This window comes from Balaenoptera borealis, assembly GCF_965194805.1.
Source record: "Balaenoptera borealis genome assembly, chromosome: 11".
In the NCBI taxonomy this organism is placed as follows: domain Eukaryota; kingdom Metazoa; phylum Chordata; class Mammalia; order Artiodactyla; family Balaenopteridae; genus Balaenoptera; species Balaenoptera borealis.
The window spans coordinates 25844314-25867764 of record NC_138868.1 but is presented as its reverse complement, the minus strand read 5'-3'; the positions used below and the strand labels follow the sequence as shown (position 1 = coordinate 25867764).

Sequence of the window (23451 nt, the reverse complement as noted above, 5' to 3'; positions counted from 1 at the left end):
AAAGTGACAATTATTTTGTACTTGTATAGCGTTGGTATTAGGGGCTAGAGTATAGTAGACTCAATTAGGACTTTTTGATTATAAGCAACAGAATCCAAGCTCACAGGCTTATGCAAAAAGAGGAAGTGATTGGGTCATGTAACCGAAAGGTTCACAGCTCCTTACTTCAGGAACAATTGGATCCAGGTGCTTGCATGATTTCTTCATGAAGTTCTCTCTTCGTCTCTTGGCTTGCCTTGCTCTGGGCGGCATCATCCTCAGGCCCCTGCCACCTCCAGGTTTGCCTCATCCTTATTACTTACAGTCTCATGGATCCAGAGTGCCTTTTTTGTGTCATTCCAGTCAAAATCCTGGATTAGTTTTCATTGAACCCTCTTGGATCACGTGCCCATTTCTGGACCAGTAACTGTGGTTGAGGATATGAAATATCCCAGTCAACTAAGTCTGGCTGAGATGCCCACTCCTGGAACCTGAGTGGGACAAGTGCACCCAAAGCACATGAACTGACTGGAGAGGAGGAGGTGTTTCCCCAGGGAGAATTGTGGTGCTGACAAGGAAGAAGGGAGAATGGATACTAAGAATGAAAACAACAGCTTTCCATTCTGTCAATGCTGTGGGTCTAATTAGCTAAATGAATCATGGCATGAGTGAATGGGAAGTAAGAGATACAGTCAGAACCCATACGAGTCTAAGAGTAGAGGGGTAATGGGAAAGTATCCCCTGCAAGGGACAAGGCATGACTATCAAGGAACAGTGATATGACCTTGGTTTCAGGCCTGTGGATCTCTTCTTATTTATGAAGTTGTTGTTAAGCAGCCCCCAAGAATGGTCACACTTTTCTTAGCCATAAAAAAAAAATGAGTATAGTAAAGAAAACACAAATAAATGGAAAGACATTCTGTGCTCATGAATTGGAAGACTTAATATTGTTATGATGTCAAATACTACCCAGAATGATCCCTATGCAATCCCTATTGAAATTCCAGTGATGTTTTTTGCAGAAATAGAAAAATCCATCCTAAAATTCACCCGAAATATCAAGGGACCCCGAATAGCTGAAACAATCTTGAAAGAGGAAAACAAAGTTGGAGGTCCCACACTTCCTGATTTCAAAACTTAGTGCAAAACTATGGTAATCAAAGCAGTATGGTACTGGCATAAAGACAGACATATGGACCAATGGAACAGAATAGAGAGCCCAGAAATAAACCCTTACATATATGGTCAAATGATTTTTGATGAGACCTTTTGGTGGGAGAAGGGACAGTCTTTTCAACCAGTACTACTAGGAAACTGGATATCCACAAGCAAAAGAATGAAGTTGGATCCTCACCTAACACCGTATACAAAAGTTAACTCAAAATGGATCAAAGACCTAAATGTAGGAGCTAAAACTGTAGGACTCTTAGAAGAAAATAGGGGAAAAAAGCTTCATGACATTGGATTTGGCAGTGATTTGTTGATATGACACCAAAAGCACAGGTAACAAAAGAAAAAATAAATAAGTTAGATGTCATCAAAATTAAAAACTTTTGTGGCTCAAAGGACATAATCAAAAGGCAACCCACAGAATGGGAGAAAATATTTGCCAATCATGTATCTATAGGGGGTTAATATCTAGAATATGTAAAGAACTCCTACAGCTCAGCAACAAAAAAACCAAACAACCCAAGTAAGAAATGGGCAAAGGACTTGAATAGACATTTCTCCAAAGACGATATACAGGTAACCAATAAGCACATGAAATGATGCTCGACATGACTAATCATTAGGGAAATGCAAATAAAAACCACGAAATACCACTCACACCTATTGAGGATGGCTATTACAAAAAAAAAATAGAGAATAATAAACATTGGTAAGGAGAAATTGGGACTCTTGTGCACTGCTGGTGGACGTGTCAAATGGTGCAGCAGCTGTGGAAAACAGTATGGCGTTCCCTCAAAAAACATAGAATTACCATATGATCCAACAATTCTATTTCTGGGTATATACCCAATAGAATTTAAACCAGGGACTTGAACAGATATTGGAACACCGGTGTTCAAAGCAGCGTTATTCGCAACAACCAAAAGGTGGAAGCAACCTAAGTGTCCATCCGTGGGTGAATGGATAAGGCAATGTGGTATATACATGTGATGGAATATTATTCATCCTTAAAAAGGAGGGAAATTCTGACACAGGCTACAACATGAATGTACCTTGAGGACATCATGCTAAGTGAAAGAAGCCAGTCACAAAAGGACAAATACTGTATGATTCCACTTATAAAAAGTATTTAGTTTTGTCAAATTAATAGAGAGAGAAAATAGAATGGTGGTTTCTAGGAGCTAGGAAGAGGAAGAAACGGAGCGTTATTTAGTAGGTACAGAGTTTCAGTTTGGGATGATGAAAAAGTTTTGGAGATGGATGGTGGTGATAGTTGCACAATAATGCGAATGTACTTAATGCCACTGAACTGTACACTTTAAATGGTTAAAATGTAATGTGTATTTTACCACAAAAAAGAATGAAACTAATGTAATGTTGTATGTCAATGATGTCTCCTCAATAAAAAAATTCTCATCTGAAAAAATGCATAACTTACCTCGTCGAGTGTAGTATGTACAGAGATACCATATTGCAAGCTCTTTGGGATCCAGTGAGATTTAGTTTTGTTGAAAAGCAAAAAAACAGAGTGTTCAGAATAGAGATAAAGGTTGCAAAGTTATTTTAGTTATTATTTTTTTAGGTGACAGCGCGGTGAGGTCTTTTGAATTATTCAGAAAGAAGTGCCTTTTTTCTTGGTACCTTGGGAGAGGCATGAATATCTGTGGCTAAACCACATTCCAGAAATACTTTTGGAGAGGAAGTAAGAGTTGACCAGAAAAGTTGACTCCGTATATCATTAATCATGGGACTCTAGGTACTGTGTTAGAGAATTTAAAAGGAACTTCCACTTATGGGAAAAAGTTCGAAATAACATGAAGAAGCTACTCTTGACGGTCTTCTTCAAAGTAAGGTTTAAAAGGAACGTTGCAGAGATATTTATGTCTGAGCACAGAAAGGTCTGGGACAGACTGGGTAACAGTTTCCGGCAGAAAGAGAGGACACATTCAAATGAAGATAATTTGAGGAAAGTCCAATGAAAAAGACTTTGTAGAAGTGTGGGCGGGCTCTAGGGAAACCACAGGGACAGTGCAGCTGCCAAGGCTGTGACAGTTGGGGTTGATGCGGTGAGAGGAGGGAGCAATTGTGGGAAGCCTGAGGCCAGAGCTGCCCAACATGAGCTGTGACCCCACAGGAGGGAGTCCCTGACACCAACTCTCTGACCTCACTCTCCTCCTTCTCTCCCACATCCTCCTGAGCTCCCTGCAGCTGAAGCCAGGGGGCCAAGGAGCCCATTGACGTGGCCCACAGAGTCTGCCTCTGGGGGCGCTGAGCAGGATGAGGGCAGGGTGGCAAATGGATCTGGAGAGGGAAGGGGCAGACACCCAGCACAGAAGCCCATAAAGAGTGCCTCACCAGACGGAATGCCTTCCTACTGCATCTGTTTTTCAAATCTCATCTGTGGGATATTTTTATGTATACATTGACCTATAAAAGTCTCGTTTCCTCATAACTAAAAAACTGACTTAGACAAGATTCGAGAAGAAAACCACACCGTCTCATAGTAATATTAACATGTTCTACATTGAATTAATAGACCACAAGGAAATGGAATCTCTCTCTAAAGAAGCTGTTTTCTGTTTCTGAATTCTTTTTGTCATCAGGTTTGGTCATGCTTTCCATGACTAGGTTGATGATGGACGGTGTGCATTCCCCGTCCTTTCAACTTTAAAATCCCCCAAAAGTTTGACTCAGGCTTTCTCTGTCTGAGCAGTTGAGCCCTCCTTAAATTTACCATTCCTATGCTCTATTGTGTATTTTCAGAACCATAAAAGTAGGCTGAGACCATTTAGCCCCTGCAAAAGATACACACACCAGTGGTTAAAACCCACTGCCTGTCAGGCTGCCTGGGTTGGAATCCTGTCTCCGTCACTTATTAGCTGTGTGTCCTTGGGCAAGTCCCTTGATCATTCTGGGCTTCAGTTCCCTCCTCTGTAAAAGGGAGTCATAACAGGATACACCTCCTAGGGTTGCGGTGAGGATTAAATGAGATCATGTGCCCTTAGCACGATGTCTGGCATGTAAGCAAGCAATCTGTAAGTGACAACTATTGTTATTCTTATCTCTTCCTTGCTCTCTTCCCACCTCCCTTTCATTCCTAACCTCAACTTCTCCTTAAACTTGTCCTCCCACGGCCTCCATGAAACAGACCCTCATCTTATTTGGCATGTCTCCCTCCCCTTTCCTCCTGTGTCGATTCAGATGGTGAGCACGTCCAACGCCTCCCAGACCGTCACCTTGGTGTACGTGGTGGGCAATCGAAGCTCCTTCCTCAACGGCACCGTGGCCAGCAGCCTCCTCCGCCAGCTCTCTGCTGAGCTGGTGGGGTTCTACCTCACCTACCCGCCGCTCACTATCGCCGAACGTGAGTATGTCCACGTCCTACAGGGGCTCTGCCATCTTCTCCGGGGCCTTGTCTGTTTAGCAAACTCCATGGTGCCAGGCCACATGCTAACTCTTTTGTCATTATATCACAACTGTAATATGTGATCAATGGGGATTGAATTGATGAAAACTTTATTACACGTTGAAAAAAGCACTGGCTAGGTGCTTTTACCCTTCACTTATTTTGTATCTCATTTAATCCTCACAACTACCCTATAAGGTAGGTGCAAAATTAACCCCATTTTGCAGATGGGAAAACTGAAACTCCAAGAGGTTTAACAAGATGCCTACTCTGACATAGCTAGCGAGACATGGAACCTGGGGTTTGAACCCAAGCAGTCTGCCTTCTGAGCTTATAACACTGCCTGGTATGGCATCTGTCCCGTGGCAATCTGGGTTGCTATGGTTTCCTCCACTTCTGCCATCAGCAAATGTTCCTGGGCCTTCAGCCCTTGCCCGGGCTATAGATATTATAATGCAACTCATGTGCAGTCAGCATCATGACTTCACTTGATGAAGTCCCCGTAGGCTTGTGGCCTCATCTTCCTCTAATGCTTCAGTTACATAATCCTCATTACCATGCAGCAGGCATAGACTTTGAAGACGATGCAGCCTACATTTTGTACCCAAACATTTACTCGGTAGCCAAAGGAAGTAAAGATCTATGCTCTTAAATTTAATCATTGGTACATTTCTAAAGGTCACTGGGCAAGTTTTTTTTTTAAACATGTATTAGCAAAATTGTTTCTATTTCCTTCTTTGGTTGCTTTATATATTGTAGATAAGTGAGATAATGTGTGTGAATGTACTTATTAGCACATAGTAGACACTCAGAGTTTTTTTTAATCTTTGTTTAATGGCAAGCTTGTGTGAATTTCCATATACTAGGGAAAGATGCTTCTGGATTTTATGGAAAAGATGATGTCATAAAAGATGGCATTACGTCACCTGGCAGCACGTGAAGAATTTCTTTTTTCATCATCTTGATATTCTGAGAATAATAACAATAACACAACTATGATTTATTGAGTACTTACTATGTGCCAAGTACTATGCTAAGCCTTTTACATGTATTAACTCTGATGGTCACCACACCTGTAAAGAAATGGAACTGTTACATTTGGCTACAAAACTTAGTCCTTGACACTGGAAAAATCCATTCAAGAAATAATTATTCCTAAAAATGTTATGATCGTTGGATAATTTTTAAAGAGAAAGCTGTTGTTAAGATAGGTTCTAGCTGTAGGTCTTGACAATGGAAGTGTTTCACTTAAGAAGGTTTTGATGGAAAAACCGAAAGCAGACACCCAAAAGCCCTTTACTGAGTATTTTAGTTTTCTGAATAGCAAGTTTCAGTCTGTATGTCCTAGAGTTCCCAAGAATGATAAAGCAGGATTTAGCTGCTTGGTATTTTGTCAGCTATGTCTATTTCTCTGAACAATATTTACATATAAAACCTGTGAAAGTAATTTGGTGTGTTTCTTGTTTGTTTTAGCGCTGGAATACCCCAACCTTGATATATCAGAAACAACCAGAGACTACTGGGTAATTACAGGTAATCTCTTCTTTCATTTCCCCTTTCACCCTATCAGGTTGGCCTTTCTTTTTCTTTCTTTCTTTCTTTCTTTCTTTCTTTCTTTCTTTCTTTCTTTCTTTCTTTCTTTCTTTCTTCCTTCCTTCCTTCCTTCCTTCCTTCCTTCCTTCCTTCATTTCTTTCCTTTCTTTCTTCCTTCCTTCCTTCCTTCCTTCCTTTTCTTTCTTCCTTTCCTTCTTCTTTCTTTCTCTCTCTCTCTCTCTCTCTCTCTCTCTCTCCCTCTCCCTCCCTCCCTCTCTCTCTCTCTCTCCTTTCTTTCTTTCTTTCTTTCCTTTCTTTCTTATTTTTTTAAACATCTTTATTGGAGTATAATTGCTTTACAATGTTGTGTTAGTTTCTGCTGTATAACAAAGTGAATCAGCTATACATATACATATATGCCCATATCCCCTCCCTCTTGCATCTCCTTCCCACCCTCCCTATCCCACCCCTCGAGGTGGTCACAAAGCACCAAGCTGATCTCCCTGTGCTATGTGGCTGCTTCCCACTAGCTATCTATTTTACATTTGGTAGTGTATATATGTCCATGCCAGTTTCTCACTTCGTCCCTACTTACCCTTCCCCCTCCCTGTGTGCTCGAGTCCATTCTCTATGTCTGCATCTTTATTCCTGTCCTGCCCCTAGGTTCTTCAGAACCATTTTTTTTTTTTAGATTCCATATATATGTATTAGCATACTGCATTTGTTTTTCTCTTTCTGACTTACTTCACTTTGTATGACAGACTCTAGGTCCATCCACCTCACTACAACTAACTCAATTTCGTTTCTTTTTATGGCTGAGTAATACTCCACTGTATATATGTGCCACATCTTCTTTATCCATTCATCTGTCGATGGACACTTAGGTTGCTTCCATGTCCTGGCTATTGTAAAGAGTGCTGCAATGAACATTGTGGTACATGACTCTATTTGAATTTTGGTTTTCTCTGGATATATGCCCAGTAGTGGGATTGCTGGGTCGTATGGTAGTTCTATTTTTAGTTTTTTAAGGAACCTCCATACTGTTCTCCATAGTGGCTGTATCTATTTACATTCCCACCAACAGTGCAAGAGGGTTCCCTTTTCTCCACACCCTCTCCAGCATTTATTGTTTGTAGATTTTTTTGATGATGGCCATTCAGACTGGTGTGAGGTGATACCTCATTGTGGTTTTGATTTGCATTTCTCTAATGATTAGTGATGTTGAGCATCCTTTCATGTGTTTGTTGGCAATCTGTATATCTTCTTTGGAGAAATGTCTATTTAGGTCTTCTGCCCATTTTTGGATTGGGTTGTTTGTTTTTTTGATATTGAGCTGCATGCGCTGCTTGTAAATTTTGGAGATTAATCCTTTGTCAGTTGCTTCATTTGCAAATATTTTCTCCCATTCTGAGGGTTGTCTTTTCGTCTTGTTTATGGTTTCCTTTGCTGAGCAAAGGCTTTTAAGTTTCATTAGGTCCCATTTGTTTATTTTTGATTTTCCATTTCTCTAGGAGGTGGGTCAAAAAGGATCTTGCTGTGATTTATGTCATAGAGTGTTCTGCCTATGTTTTCCTCTGAGAGTTTTATAGTGTCTGGCCTTACATTTAGGTCTTTAATCGATTTTGAGTTTATTTTTGTGTATGGTGTTAGGGAGTGTTCTAATTTCATTCTTTTACATGTAGTTGTCCAGTTTTCCCAGCACCACTTATTGAAGAGGCTGTCTTTTCTCCATAGTATATTCTTGCCTCCTTTATCAAAAATAAGGTGACCATAGGTGTGTGGGTTTATCTCTGGGCTTTCTATCCTGTTCCATGGATCTATATTTCTGTTTTGGGGCCAGTACCATACTGTCCTGATTACTGTAGCTTTGTAGTATAGTCTGAAGTCCAGGAGCCTGATTCCTCTAGCTCCATTTTTCTTTCTCAAGATCGCTTTGGCTATTCAGGGTCTTTTCTGTTTCCATACAAATTGTGAAATTTTTTGTTCTAGTTCTGTGAAAAATGCCATTGATAGTTTGATAGGGATTGCCCTGAATCTGTAGATTGCTTTGGGTAGTAGAGTCATTTTCACAATGTTGATTCTTCTAATCCAAGAACGTGGTATATCTCTCCGTCTGTTTGTGTCATCTTTGACTTCTTTCATCAGTGTCTTATAGTTTTCTGAGTACAGGTCTTTTACCTCCTTAGGTAGGTTTATTCCTAGGTATTTTATTCTTTTCGTTGCAATGGTGAATGGGATTGTTTCCTTAATTTTTCTTTCTGATCTTTCGTTGTTAATGTATAGGAATGCAAGAGATTTCTGTGCATTAACTTTGTATCCTGCAACTTTACCAAATTCATTGATTAGCTCTAGTAGTTTTCTGGTGGCATCTTTAGGATTCTCTATATATAGTATCATGTCATCTGCAAACAGTGACAGTTTTACTTCTTCTTTTCCAATTTGTATTCCTTTTATTTCTTTTTCTTCTCTGATTGCCGTGGCTAGGACTTCCAAAACTATTTTGAATAATAGTGACGAGAGTGGACATCCTTGTCTTGTTCCTGATCTTAGAGGAAATGTTTTCAGTATTTCACCATTGAGAATGATGTTTGCTGTGGGTTTGTCGTATATGGCCTTTATTATGTTGAGGTAGGTTCCCTCTATGCCCACTTGCTGGAGAGTTTTTATCATAAATGGGTGCTGAATTTTGTCAAAAGCTTTTTCTGCATCTATTGAGATGATCATATGGTTTTTATCCTTCCATTTGTGAATATGGTGCATCACATTTGATTGATTTGCGTATATTGAAGAATCCTTGCATTCCTGGGGTAAACCCCACTTGATCTTGGTGTATGATCCTTTTAATGTGCTGCTGGATTTTGTTTGCTAGTATTTTGTTGAGGTTTTTTGCATCTATGTTCATCAGTGATATTGGCCTGTAGTTTCCTTTCTTTGTGACATCTTTGTCTGGTTTTGGTATCAGGGTGATGGTGGCCTTGTAGAATGAGTTTGGGAGTGTTCCTCCCTCTGCTATATTTTGGAAAGGTTGGTTTATTTTTAAAAACTGCATGCCATTCAGTGATAGAATTGGCATCTTTTCTTGGGTCCTGTCTTATATGCCAAGGAGTTACTTCCCTAAGACCAGAAGTGGGTGGAGTAAGCTGAGATAGGAAAAGACAGCACGCTGAAGATGAGGGTTAAATAACGAATTCAAAACAGCTACGTTGAAAGTCCCACCCAGGAGCCTCCTCTTCGCAAAATGTGTACCCATCAAAAGGTGCGGCATTAAGCTGTGGACGTCTGGGGCATGTCCATGTGAATGGTTGTCTATTCGTTTAAAGATCATTTAAAGATCGTAGGACTTTCTGCACTGCTTTCAAAACCCAAATGAAAGTCAGAGGAATGCCAGGCATGCATTTTTCTCTCTCCCCGGGTACCCCCACGCTGATCCTGGTGGAGCCCGGGCGTGTCCTGACAGTGAGGGTGTATGGAAGTAAAAGGGTGTTTGGGTGGCAGTTTCCTTTTTTCTTTCTTGACATTTCCCAGCTGAGATTTATGAAACAGCAAAAATTTTTTGCTTGTGTTTTTCAAAAGCCAGACAGTAACTCTGAAAATTAGAGAAGCAAGGATTGGAAGCAGAGAGAGAGGACAGATGCTTGTAGGAGGAAAAGTGACCAGCCGGGCCATAAAGGGTGATGTCAAAAGCTCAGCTTCTCTGTACACCGGTGCCACACTGAATCTCGGAGACGGAGTTTTGGGTGAAGTAGAAAAGGATAGCTTCATTGCTTTGCCAGGCATAGCGGAACACAGCAAGCTCCTGCCTTGAAAAACTATGTGTCCCAACCCGGGAGGATTTGATGAGGAGTTTTATAGCAATAGTTCAAGGGTGGGGTTGCTGATAAGATTAGGGTGTGTGCAGGGTCTGCATGCCTTTAATCTCATCTCAGGTGGTCAGTCTCCTAATCTTGATGAGCTTCTCTGGTCCCTTTAATCTTGCCTCTGGTGGTTTCTTGGCTGCTTCTCCCTTGATTAGCAACTGTTCGAATCTGCCCTTTGGAGCTCAGGGAAGGTCATGGAGGCTGGAGTCTTGCCTACAAGAAAGGGGGGACAAAAAGGCTTCCATGCCCAGGAGCCCCACAGGGTCCTGCTCAGTTTCAAGGGGAGGGACGGAAGGGTGTTAATCTGCTAGAGCTGCCATAACAAAGTACCCCAGGCTGGGGGAGCTTCAACAACAGGAATTTATTTTCTCATAACTCTAGAGGCTGGAAGTCTAAAATCAAGGTGTCAGCTGGGTTGTTTTCTTCTGAGGTCTCTCTCATTGGCTTGTAGATGGCCATCTTCCCTCTGTGCGTGTCTGTGTCTTAGTTTTCTCTTCTTATAAGGACACCAGTACAGGATTAGGCCGCACCCTGATGACCTCATTTTATCTTAATTGCCTCTTTAAAGGCCCTATCTCCAAATACAGTCGCATTCTGAGGTCCTGGGAGTTAAAACGTCAACATGTGAGTGGTGGGAGGACACAATTCAGCCCATTACAAGGAGGGAGGAAGATTTTGCAAGTCCTGGAAGATGTGCCTGAACAAGCAGGCCCTCCCAAACCTCCTTCTTCCCTTGCCGGTCTCCTCCCTCCCTTGCTGTCCCAAACAAGCAGTAGATGGGCTGCTGCCTGGAATACTAATCAAGGAGCTTGGTGAAGCCTGCTCAAGATCTCTCCTAAATTGCAGAAAATTGCATTTCTTTCTCCCCTGCAAAGCCATGGATTTGTAGAGATTATTTTACCTGCTAAGAAGACCAACTAAAGAAAAGTTTAAAAAGGAAACAACAACCCACAGGAGTTTACGCTCAAGAGAGACAACGCAACACATTTTGGAAACCAGCAGGTTACGTAACATTTACAAATCATGCTTCCTGCACAGGGAATGCTGTTTTTTAACTTGTAGACATTTCGTCCCTTCTCTTAACTTTTAAGATTTACATTCAATGGTAAAACATCCTGTCCTTGACAGACTCCTGTTTCATGCTTTCCTCATGTACCTGTGTCTTGCCCTGCCTCTGTTTTAGTGACATAACCTTAATAAAAAGCTCCATACATGGTCTTGTTTTCAGGATTCTTCTGGGACTTGACCCCTGCCCACTCACCTACGTGTCCAACTTCGTTATCACTGTTGCTGCCTGTTGGTAATCAGCATACAGTGGCACCCATCACTGTGTTTGGGGCTGATTGAATCAGTTGATTAGTGCTTGGGGGGGAAGAGGGGACAGGTCCAGGTCTCAGGCTGACCCTCCTGCCTTCCCTTTGGCCCATAACCACTTTCTAGACCCATGGGCGGCCACCACCAACTTTAACCATCATTTCCAGAAGGGGTAAGAGATTCGGAACTGAGAGATGAAGACAGCACTTGTCCAAACCTACAGTCCTTCGAATAACCTGTCTGCCCAGATATTCATCCTGGGCATCCTGTCTTCTGCTCATTGCTAACAGCCAAGGGGATTTGAAGCAACTTTTCTTCCTGTAATTTGTATTATAAAAGCCTAACGTGTTTTCATCTGTTTTCCGACTAAACTTATATTAAATATGTTTTGGCACACTCTCCACTTCTCCCCTCCCTGAGTGTGGGTCCCACTGTGGTGGAAAATCACTGGCTTAGGGTGACTCCTGCAGCCCCTCTTTACAGAGTACCCAGGGGCTACCCTGCTCTCATGGATCCTGCAGTCAGGGGTGTATATATGAGGCGGGGTAGAAATGTACAGACTTAATATTGCTGCCTGACAGAGGTGAGAGCCCCTCTTAGGTTTATTCATCTGTCTTTATTTCACCTACCAGAGTCAAAATATCCCAGACCCAGCAATTACAGGATTTCTTCTGGTCTCAGCTCTGCTACTGACTAACCTAGTGTGTCCTTGAGCAAGTCAACTCAGACCCTCTAGGCATCACATGCTCACCTTTAGAATCAGGAAAAGATGTGAGCTGAGGATTGAGGTTCTTTTGGCTCTGAGTATGTGAGATTCAACCATGAATAAAACAACTTAACTTGGGTTCACTTGGCCCGATCGTTGGAATCTTAGAGCCCAGTGCAATTGTAAACAAAGAAGGAATGAGAGACCAGTAATGTTACAGCCACCAAATCTTCTGGACAAAGCTCCTAGGAACACAGCTGGGACTTGTCCGCCTTCCCTGAGCTGAATCAGTGGTGGGTAAGGGTGGATGGCCAGGGCCCTGGCTGATGTACTGAGGGGCCGCGGTCTTCCTGGGCCCCCGTGCCAGGGTCCAACCCCCACTACTGCTTCCGTGTCTCTGTGAGAGCTATGGGCACACACCTCTTTCCACTCTGTTCCAGGCGGGCAGAGAGGGCCAGGAGCCTGAGGTCCGCCGTGCTTCTCAGGGGAAAGGAAAGGAGCTACAGTCCTGGAACACAGCTCTGTGTTTTCCAGGCAATTCCTTCCTCTGGTGAGGATGTGTCTAGTGAAGCAGGAGGCACGTTTGAGCAAAAACAGCTACTGTTTATGGGCACCCCCCGCCCACCAAGTGCTTTATGTATGGCACTGTGCTGGAAGCATTTTTTTATAAAGTATACTGTTCTTCACAATGATACAGTCAGGAGGAGCTTACGATAACCGTGTTTTCTGATGAGGAACTGGGGCGCAGAGAAACTAGGCAACTTGCTCAAGACACTCGGTAAGGGGGCATCAGGATTCAAACCCAGGCCCCTGGCTCCAACCCTCAGCTCTTCTCCAGCTGCCTCCTGAGAAGGACACATCCTCTTTGCAAATAGAGCCGCGAGGCATGAGGGAGCTGCCCAGTTGTTGATTCCATGTAGCTCTGTGGCAGGTTCTCACGGCCTCCTGTACTTCCCTGGAGGTATTTTTTTCTCAATTTTTAAAACTGTGGTAAAATACACATAAAGTGTGATTTACCGTTTTAACCTTTTTTTAAAAAAAAAATTTTTTTTTTTTAATTTATTTATCTTTGGCTGCGTTGGGTCTTCGTTGCTATGTGCGGGCTTTCTCTAGTTGCGGTGAGCCGGGGCTGCTCTCCGTTGCGGTGCGTGGGCTTCTCATTGCGGTGGCTTCTCTCTTTTTTTAAAATATCTTTATTGGAGTATAATTGCTTTACAATGGTGTGTAAGTTTTTGCTTTATAACAAAGTGAATCAGCTATACATATACATATATCCCCACATCTCCTCCCTCTTGCGTCTCCCTCCCACCCTCCCTATCCCACCCCTCTAGGTGGACACAAAGCACCGAGCTGATCTCCCTGTGCTATGCGGCTGCTTCCCACTAGCTATCTGTTTTACATTTGGTAGTGTATATATGTGCAGTGGCTTCTCTTGTTGCGGAGCACGGGCTCTAGACGTGCGAGCTTCAGTAGTTGAAGCACGCGGGCTCAGTAGTTGTGGCTCACGGGCTCTAGAGCGCAGGCTCAGTAGTTGTGGCACACGGGCTTAGTTGCTCCGCGGCATGTGGGATCTTCCCGGACCAGGGCTCGAACCCATGTCCCCTGCATTGGCAGGCGGATTCTTAACCACTGCGCCACCAGGGAAGCCCTTAACCATTTTTAAAGTGTACAATTCAGCGGCATTAAGTACATTCACAGTGTTGTGCAACCATCACCACTATCTATTTCCAGAATGTTTTCGTCACCTGAAGGCTTCAACTGTTCTCTTCTTTGATGTGTGCCCTTGCATCATCTCTGGGATTTCTGTAAAGTAACCCATGGTGACGTCCCTCGACCATCCTGTGTCCCCTCTCTTGCTTTTGTCCATCAGTTAGGAGAGGCCAGTGTAGAAGTAATCCTTCAGCAGTTGGTGCTGTCCTTTTACGGGAGGGGTGTCTTTGAACGTGCAAGAACACGGGCTCTCCTTCTGGGGTCAGGAGGCTGGTCAGCCCTTCCTCAGCCTGACAGCTGTGTCAGGAGGGTTCCAAGGGGCCACAGTGGGAAGTGCAGGAGTGTTTTATCTTTGCAGGAGTTCTGCTGAGCTGGGAGTCCCTCATGAGGGCCCTGGAAGGAAAGCTGCTTTATGCCCTCCGTGGGGATTATTTAGCATTTGTGGTTTCAAAGAAATAATTTCTAAGACTCAGCTGTGGGTTTCATTTTTCTCTTGATCGGTTTAAACATCGTTCTCTGTATCTCGTTGTCATCCGTTGCGTGTTCTGGCCCTGTTAGAATGCCATCATAATAACAGTGCCGTCTTTATATCCAAACTATTGCCAGATCCCAGTAGACGGGTGGTATTAATGGTCCTTGGCTGGACTGTAGTAGAACAAACTCTGCTAAATGAAAAACCTTGTATTACATTCCCAGCCCGTGTAAGTTTTGGTCTAAGAAGATGAGAATTGCTTTTAGCATTTTTGTTTTCAGGGGTGACTGTGTTTGGAGAGAGTGTTGTGTGTTTGGGAAGAAGTGTGCTTCTTCCCGAGGGTCTCGGAGGAAGGGCTGGCTTCAGGAGTAGACAGCAAAAGGCAGTCGCCCCCATAGTAATTGACCACAGCAGTCCTTGGATGGCTCTGGTGTTCACTAAATTCTCTCCCATGCACCAGCCATTGCCTGGAATTCCATCACCAACGCCTTACCCATTGATTGCAGATACCCTGGGTGTGGGTAAAGCCCAGCAGTGAAGGAGGGATGGAAAGAGAGGGTTTCCTTTGCCTTCCGCACACCAGGCTCTATGCTAAGCTGCTATATACATCTTATTTCATCTCAACCGTAAAGCCCACTAGAAATATATTTGCTGTGATGTAGCCCTTCTTATTCTGTTTTACAGAAAAGGACTTGGACTCTGAGAGGGCCGGTGGTTTGCCCAAAGTCCCCCAACTGGCAAGGGCCAGCACTGAGAGGGCCCGCTCTTTCTATCACACGATCCTGCTCTCAAGTGAGAGAGACCCCAGGGGCCCTGGGCAGCTTTAGGGGTGAGCCCTGAAAGGACCCCATTGAGGAGAGAGGGATGAGGATACCGAACAGGGCGGTTTGCCCATGCGGAAGGGGCTGAGTTGCAGGATGGAGCTTAGATTTCTCACCAAAGCTGTTGGAAAGGAAACGTAAAATCAGGGTAGCACTGAGCCAGGGCTTCTGAGTGGGAACCACCAAAAATCCAAGTAGTTGTACCCGTTAGCGATGCTGTATTCCCATGCGGACTCTGACAGCACGTACTATCTTAAATAAGGTTGGGACCTAATACAGCAGCGTTACACCTGTCACAGCTTGTGAAGGGCAGAGTGCATGCTTTGGGGTTCCACAGGCTCGGGTTTGAGCCCTGGCTTTGCTAATTACTGGCTGTGTGACCTTAGACAAGTCACTTAACCTTTTTAGCATCTCGAACAGGTCAATAGCGATTCCTAACTCCTGGGGCTGATGTGAGGGTAAAGTGAGGGAAGGATGGCCAAACCCTAACATGGGGTCGGGCCCATGGCCCTTAGTGGCTGGTGGGGGCCAGCGGTGGCGGCTGTGGTTCCGAGTCAGCAGGCAGCCTCTCCTCTGACAGCCCCTCTGTGTCCTGTGTCCACAGTGCTGCAGGGCGTGGACAGTTCCCTGGTGGGCCTGCACAACCAAAGCTTCGCCCGGGTCATGGAGCAGCGCCTGGCCCAGCTGTTCATGATGTCCCAGCAACAAGGCCGGCGGTTTAAACGGGCCACCACCCTGGGAAGCTACACCGTGCAGGTGGGTGTGCGCAAAGTCACGGGGGTCTTATAAGAAGGGTGTGGAAATGTGCTTCCTGAGCCTAAGAAAACCATGCTGCATGCCGAGGCGCGCTCCCATTGCAAGCTGATGAGGCCAGTTAATCCACACTGCTCTTAGGTTTTGCGGGGGGTGACAGTCATAATCATCGAAATCATGAAGGAGGGTGAGAGCTGCTCTCCCGAGTACTAGACTGTAGGGAAAGGAGGTCTCGGAAGAAATGCTGCCCACATGCACATATTTATTAAACAAAAGGCTATTAGTAAGCAAGCGCAACTCCTCCGCATCCTGTTCTGGAGGCTGGATGAAGTCCCAGCTTTCAGGCCTCTCAGCACCATGATTGTGATCAGCGGAAACACCGATCAGCCTTACAGGTGTGGGATTCTGTTAGCCTTGTCTAATCCGTTTCAACACATAGAGCCCTCTACGTTTATAATGGACACGTGACCACACAGGGACTCAGGGTAGGGAGCTGTAGCAGACACTACTGGTGCCCTGCCCAAACCCCCTTATAATTTCTATGATGAATGCTGATGAACTTCCAGCATCTCTTTATTGAAGGGCTGCTCTTGAGATGCCGGAATGTACTTTGCCCAGACACGGCTGGCCAGAAGTGCCTGGGAATTCACCAGTGGTGGAGGTATAAGTACCACAGCTCTTGCTTCTTGGCTGGGAGGATTCTGAAATGTATGCTTTAGGATCATTGCCAGAGCTTTTCCACAGAGAATTAAGCTTTAGTTTCCCGCTGTGGTGACTGGCTTCATAATGCATCCCTTGTTAGCTCCCTTCCACCCCCTGTCAGTTCCCTGCATCTCTCCAATAAATTACAAGCATTCAACTCATCTCAGAGTCTGCTTCAGAGGGAACCTGACAGAGACAGTAGCCATCCTGAGGGTAGAGGCTCTAAGCCTCTCTAGATTCTTTATCCGGTTCAAGCAAGAGTGGGAGTGTCTCTAGCATATTCTGGCCAATCCACATATCTTGAGTACCACTAATTTCACCAAATGAGAACCCATTTCTAACATTTGTTAATGCTAATTAACAAGCTCTCTTGAGCAAGGTATCAAATTACAGAAGTGCTTCTGGTAGTTGCCTCTAGGAAGTGGGCTTCTTATTTTCTGGGATGTAGTGGACTGCCCCTGGATTGGTAATTGACCACATCTAGTGTGTAACTTAACCCAGACACACAGGCAGTGTGTCTCACTGTCTAAGAGGAAGCTTTAAAGGAAATTGCAGACATTACCACAGTGTCTGCAGATCATGTCCCCAGGCAATCTTGGAAGTACAAACAACCCATCTTCTGGAACACACTTCCCTATGTTAGTCAACATCACGCCCCTGAGGGAGACTCCAGGTCCCCCATTTGCAGTTGGTGAATTTGGCCTCTTGTCCTATTGGATACTGCTTTGGTTCTAAAATTTTTTGTGGTCTGTCATGAGGTAAAGCGATAGTTAATTTCATGTGCCAGGTTTGTGATTTCCCTTCTGTGGGTCCATGTGAGCCCTATAATTCACACTTTTCCAAATGACAGAAAGGAAGTTGCTGGGATTCAGACAGTTGAAATGGGATTTGCCTCAGCTGAAGGGGAGGAAAGAATCACCCTACACTCCTGGTGTTATTTGTAAACTTAAGAAACCCAGCACATTCTAAGTGTCTAAAAGAGCCCAGTGAAATGCTGTTTCCTCTTTTTTTCTGAGTACTCAGTGTGCTTGGTCCCTTTTGTTGCCTGGAAAGCCTGAGTGAAGTAAGTAGGGGTATATTTCTGCAAATCCCCAATTTACCGAGGCTGTAGACCACCTTCCAACATCATCCTTGGAGAAATTTGGTAAGAAGAATTTGCTATTAAATTGAAATTGAGCGAAGTTATTAGATACTTGAATGTTCATTCACCTTGTACCTGGTTATACTAACGCTCTCCCTATCTCCTTTCCCACTGAGGACAGAAATAACACCCCCAAGTTTCCCAAATAAAATTCCGTCTACATAGCTTATATTATCCTTCACCCAGAGAAGTCTTTCGTCTTGGCTCAGATCATTTTTAAAGATGAGCCACCTTCATGAATATGGAGATTTAAGTGTCTAGAATCTAAAGATATTTCTCTAGTGGATGTATTTGAAAAATTGAGGAGTCCACAGAAGATATACATATGACCAGTAAGCATTTTTAAATATTTAACTCTTATCATCAAAGTAATGCAAGTTTTAACTACCACAAGATGCCATTTTCAAGATGAGTAAAATGGTACTATCCCGTGTTGATGAGGAAGCAGTGAAGTGGGCACCCTCAAACACAGTAAATGGATACGACTTTGCTGGAGGGCAGGTGAGCAATTTAGACAAGAATCTTTTAGATGGTCACAACATTACTCCTAGAAATTCATTTCAAGGAGATAGAGGTGAACACAAAGATGAAAGGGTAAGAGCAGTGTTTCTCAGAGAGTGTCCAGAAAATGACTCTATAAGGTGCCCAGAGGCAAAGGGGCTTTCTGGCCAGGTCAGTTTGGGCAAGGCTGCGTCCTGTAGAATGTTCTTGAAGATTCCAAAGGCATATTGGCATACCAAAGACTCTAAAAAAACCTGCAAGTAAAGAAATCTCCTTGACTTTCTTCAATATACTGGTTTCTACATTTAAATGCCAATAAGACCCTTGTTTATAATAATATCTACATTTCCCCAACATTTTATTATAAGCATTTTCAAACTCAGAAAAGTTGAAAAAATTATGACATAAGCACCCATTTACTCACCGTCTAGGTTCTACAATTAACAGTGTATTATGTTACTGTTTTATATTTGATAACATATCATTTCCATACCGTAGATCAGTTTGGACTGTTCTAGAACCTCATATAAGTGGAATCCTACAGTATATTCTCTCTTGTATAAGGCTTTTTTGACTGTGTAGTGTTTTTAAGATTCATCCATGTTGTTCTTTTATTCAGTAGTTTATTCCTTTTTATTGCTGAATAATATTCCCTTGTATGAAATATACTACCGTTTGCTTATCCATGCTTCTGTTGATGGACACCTGGGCTTTTCCCAATTTTTAGCTATTATAAACAAAGCTTCTATGAACCTTCTTCTGCAGGTCTTTCCATGGCCATGTGCTTTCATTTCTCTTGGGTATGTAGGAGTGGAATTCGTGGGTCATAGAGTTGGTGTATGTGAGTTCTATGAGAGGTTGCCTGACCTTTTCCCAAAGTGTACAGTTTGACACTCCCACTCCCACCAACCAGATGTGGAGTTACCCCACCTCCTCATCAACACGGTGTGGTCAGCCCTTCTTATTTTAGCCATTCTGGTGGTTGATAGTGATGACTTGTGGTTTTAAATTGAATTTCCTCATTGAGCATTTAAAAAATATGCTTATTGGCCATTCAGATATCTTCCTTTGTGAAGTGTCTGGTCAGACTTTTTTAAAACCCATTTTTTATTGGGTTGTAGTAATATTTATTTTAATTGTTATTTATAGCATACATACATGGAGCATAAAAATATGTAGAGTTTAAAGAACACTAGTAAAAAAGAACCCACAACCCAAAGAGTAAGAACATTACTGTTACCTTATCCCAGAAGCCTTTTCTGTGTCTTTTCTGATTATACATACTCACTTCCTTCCCATCAGAGTTGACTCTGCTTCTGAATTTTGTATTAAATCACACCTGTGTTTTCTGTATAGATTTTACCATCCTCATGTGTATCCTTAAGCAGTACATCATTCAGTTTTGCATTTTATATTCTGTAATTTGTTTCTTTTGCTCCATATCAGGCTTTTATATTCACCCATATTGATACAAAGAGCCATAGTTCATTTACATGACTCTATAATATTGCATTGGGTGACTGTACCATAACTCATGTATCCATCCTACTGTTAGTGAATTCTGAATTTTCAGATTTTTTTTGCTATGATGAACAATGCTGCTATAAACATTTTTGTAACATCTTTTAATATCCTGTGAAACTCGTAATCTGTAATGTACACTTTGGAAAATACTATATTATGCCATAATGTTTATCGATGGTTAATTACACTAGTAAAAAGTTGAAAACAACTTAAATGTTTAAAAATGAAGGGTTAGTTAGGTTTATGAGACATGCATACAGTAGAACATTACGTAGGTTTTAAATTTATGTTTTATGTATTTATAATGATTATCAATTGTTAGTTACAATGCTGAAAAATGAGTAACAATTTAAGTGTTTAACAATAAAGGATTGGCTAAGTTTATGAGGCATGCCTTGGAATGCCGGGTAGAAATTAACATTTATGCTTTTGTTATATTTAAGCCCATTATGGATGCAAGTAAAAATGGCAATATATAATACTATATAGAGTGTATGATAAATAAGTTTGTAAAATGATAAATAAAAGGCCTATGTGGAAAAAACAAAGAATAGAAGCAAATACTCCAAAATGGTAATAGTAATTAGCTTGTGGTGGAAGGATTCCAGATTGTTTTTATTTTATTTCATTTCTCGATGCTTTTTTGTATTTTCAGATTTTCTGTAGTGACTATGTATAACTTGTACAGTGAGAAAAAGCAACAAAGGTTATTTTAGAAAAAGAGCTTTGAGTCTCCAAGTACTGCTTTTATCAGAGTTCTTTTGAATTGTAGACATATAAGTTCATTTTTTTTTTCCCTCTCTGGCTATTGCAGGAATTTGAAATTAGAAATCTTGTTTGAGAATAACCTAACATGCCCTGAATTAATGTGGAGGCCTAGTTTCAAATGAGGCCAGAGTTCTCTGGAGGCTGGAAGACATCACCATTTCAGCATTTCCTTCTCCAGCCTGAAACTGTTCTTTCCAGATGTTTATATTTTCAAAACCCTTTTCTCCTCGCTGCCTCCCTCCTCCAGCGATAGCAGGGTTTCTTGAGACGTTGGTGATAGGGAGGTATGCGAAGGGTGATGTCTAAAATATATGTCATGGGTCCACTTAGCTACGGAAGGCTTCACAGTCGGGAGACAGCCTGCTGATTGCCCAGGTGATTGCAGAGTTGATGCAAGATGCCCTGTAAACATGGCCTGTCTTTTTCTGAAAGATGGTAAAGATGCAGCGGGTGCCAGGACCCAAGGACCCCGCGGAGCTGACTTACTACACCCTGTACAATGGGAAGCCTTTGCTGGGGACTGCAGCTGCCAAGATCCTGAGCACCATTGACTCCCAAAGGATGGCCTTGACCCTGCATCACGTTGTCCTTCTGCAAGCTGACCGTAAGGGGATAACCTTTCCATTCATTCATTTTTAAATTTTTAATAAATTTATTTATTTATTTTTGGCTGTGTTGGGTCTTCGTTGCTGCGTGCGGGCTTTCTCTAGTTGTGGCGAGCGGGGGCTACTCTTTGTTGTGGTGCGCGGGCTTCTCGTGGTGGCTTCTCTTGTTGTGGAGCACGGGCTGTAGGCGCACAGGCTTCAGTAGTTGTGGCACATGGGCTCAGTAGTTGTGGCTCGCGGGCTCTAGAGTGCAGGCTCTGTTGTGGCGTGTGGGCTTAGTTGCTCCGTGGCATGTAGGATCTTCGCGTACCAGGGCTTGAACCAGTGTCCCCTGCATTGGCAGGCAGATTCTTAACCACCGCGCCACCAGGGAAGTCCCATCATTCGTTATTTTTAATACCAGTAAATGTTTCCTGAATCACTTGGATGTTAATAGACCTAGAGCTAAACATACTTCTGTTCTAGAAGGTTCTCAAATCAACCAGTTGTTTCCTGTGTTGTTTGAAGCAATAGGTTTTGGGTAAGGGATATGTTTTGGCTACTAGGATGATGATAATACTGCTTTTCCTCAGGTTCTACCCTCTCTTCCTCCTCAGTATAATCTTGTGAACAGTTAGAAAAATCACCACAGCTGAGATGGTATTTGTCTACTGGGGAATTAAAGGTAATTTCATTCAGTAAGCTTTGTAGAGTCCTGCATGAACTGTGTTCAGTGCTGGAGGACATATAGAAGTGGGCAAGTCCCAATCACTACCTTTAAGGAGCAGAGAAGGCGTTAATGCAGATATAAAGGCATAGAATGCAGGAATGCTTTGAGGAGACAATGTGATTGATACAGGGCTCAACCGAGGGACAGATTGCTCTGAAGGGGCATCCGGGAAGGATGAACAGAGAAAGGATATGAAACATAATAGCTGCCTCTTTGAGGACCCTCCCCTGGCAGCTACTATGCTTGTTGCTTTACATAGATTTTCTCAATTTCTCTGGGGCAACTTTATTCAGCTCCAAATTACAGATGAGGAAACCTAGGCTCAGAAAAGTTAACTAACTTGCACAACATCACAGAACTAGTACTTGAGTTGCCAAGATATGAATCTGGATCTGTTTGACTTCAAAAGTGTGTTCTTAACTGTATTGCATGCTACAGTTTCAGCAGAGGGAGAGGGAGAGGAGGATGTACTGTCCAGAAAGAGGGAGAAGCAGAAGCAATAGAAGGGAGGTGAAAAGTACCAGGGGTGCTTGAAAAAAGGGAGTTCAAGTTGCCTGGAGTGCAGAAGCATGAGGAGGAGATGATGGGATTAGAAACGAGCATTGCTTAGGAGACTCAGGCGTTGGATGGCAGGGGAAGGAGATTGTACGTGATGTGATTGGCTGTGGGGAGCTATTGGAGATTTCTGAGCAGGGGAGTAGTATCATTGGAAGTAGCCATTATCTAGGGAGGTTAATCTGTCGGCAGTGTCCAGGATGAGAGGGGGAGGACTAATGAGGCTCTCTGGTGGCCCAGGCATTGGGGCCCCAAAAAAGGGCTGTGAAGGAAGCAAAGGGAGAGGGGGTTGATGAAGATGAGAGATTGTGTGGTAGAAATATTAGATTCGACAGCACACCGAGCATACAGGGCCTGGAAGGTCATCTCCCATTGATCTCCTCGTTGGTGTCCACGTTCCTTAGGCACCTGACGCCTGGCTCATGGTTTTCCTCTCCTCCTCGTCTCCTGCCTTCGTCCAGGGTAGGTGTGGCTTCCACAGGGATGGTCCAGCCCACATGTTACGGCCCTCACTTCTGCTCGGCCAGCACATCCTCACAGACACACCTTTGCCTGGGAATGATGGTCACCCTCTACAATCTTGTCTTTGAAATGACTTTTTAACCAAGATTCTCTTCCTTTGCACCTCTCTCCTTCCCTCCCTGTGGGCTCTGTCCCATCTCTGGTCAGGTCAACTACTAGCTTCATCAGTTTTACTGCATCTTCTTTATGTGGGTTCCCCAGGGCTCCATTCTCGGCTCTTTCTCCATCTCTCCAGGTAGAGAATGAACTGTAGAGGACTGGAGTGAAAACCATTGTAGGTGTCCAGGTGAGAGGGGAAGGTGTCAGAGGTAGAGACTGAGAGAAGTGGTTGGATTCGGGATATTTTTGGAGACAGAGCTGATGGGGCAAGGTAATGGATTGTGTGCGTGGCAGGAGGAGGTGAGGGCTGGAGGACTCAAGGGTGACTTGCAGGTGTTTGCTTGAGCACTGGTTGTGGTGTCATTTGTTGAGATGCAGATGGTGCAGCAGAGGAGGAGGTTTAGTGGGGCTGCAGTGGCAGTGGGGGAGATGGAATGGAGAGTTTGCTTTTGGACATGTGAGCTTACACATTCAGGGAGAGCTCAGGAGATAGTAACTCGGCAGTCATCAACACAGGTGACATTTAGAGCTAAGGGAGTAGGTAAGATTAACCAGATTTGCCTTGATTTAGAACTAAAGAGAAGAGGGTAACAATTAAGGCCTA

At 43.4% G+C, this 23451-nt stretch overlaps 1 protein-coding gene across 11 annotated transcripts in view; it reads left to right on the top strand.

The window, feature by feature from the left end:
• The window catches only part of KIAA1549L (KIAA1549 like), a 291549-nt gene that overhangs the window by 165384 nt on the left and 102714 nt on the right, over positions 1 to 23451 (top strand). For 8 of the 11 annotated variants that reach the window (XM_082343655.1, XM_082343657.1, XM_082343652.1 and 5 more), the window contains exons 7-11: positions 4351 to 4513; positions 6029 to 6088; positions 14832 to 14939; positions 15573 to 15724; positions 20790 to 20961. In XM_082343655.1, the coding sequence (XP_082199781.1) occupies positions 4351 to 4513; positions 6029 to 6088; positions 14832 to 14939; positions 15573 to 15724; positions 20790 to 20961 (655 nt within the window). The remainder of the gene's footprint in view (positions 1 to 4350; positions 4514 to 6028; positions 6089 to 14831; positions 14940 to 15572; positions 15725 to 20789; positions 20962 to 23451) is intronic. The other 3 variants (XM_082343656.1, XM_082343654.1, XM_082343653.1) reach the window with 1 other exon arrangement.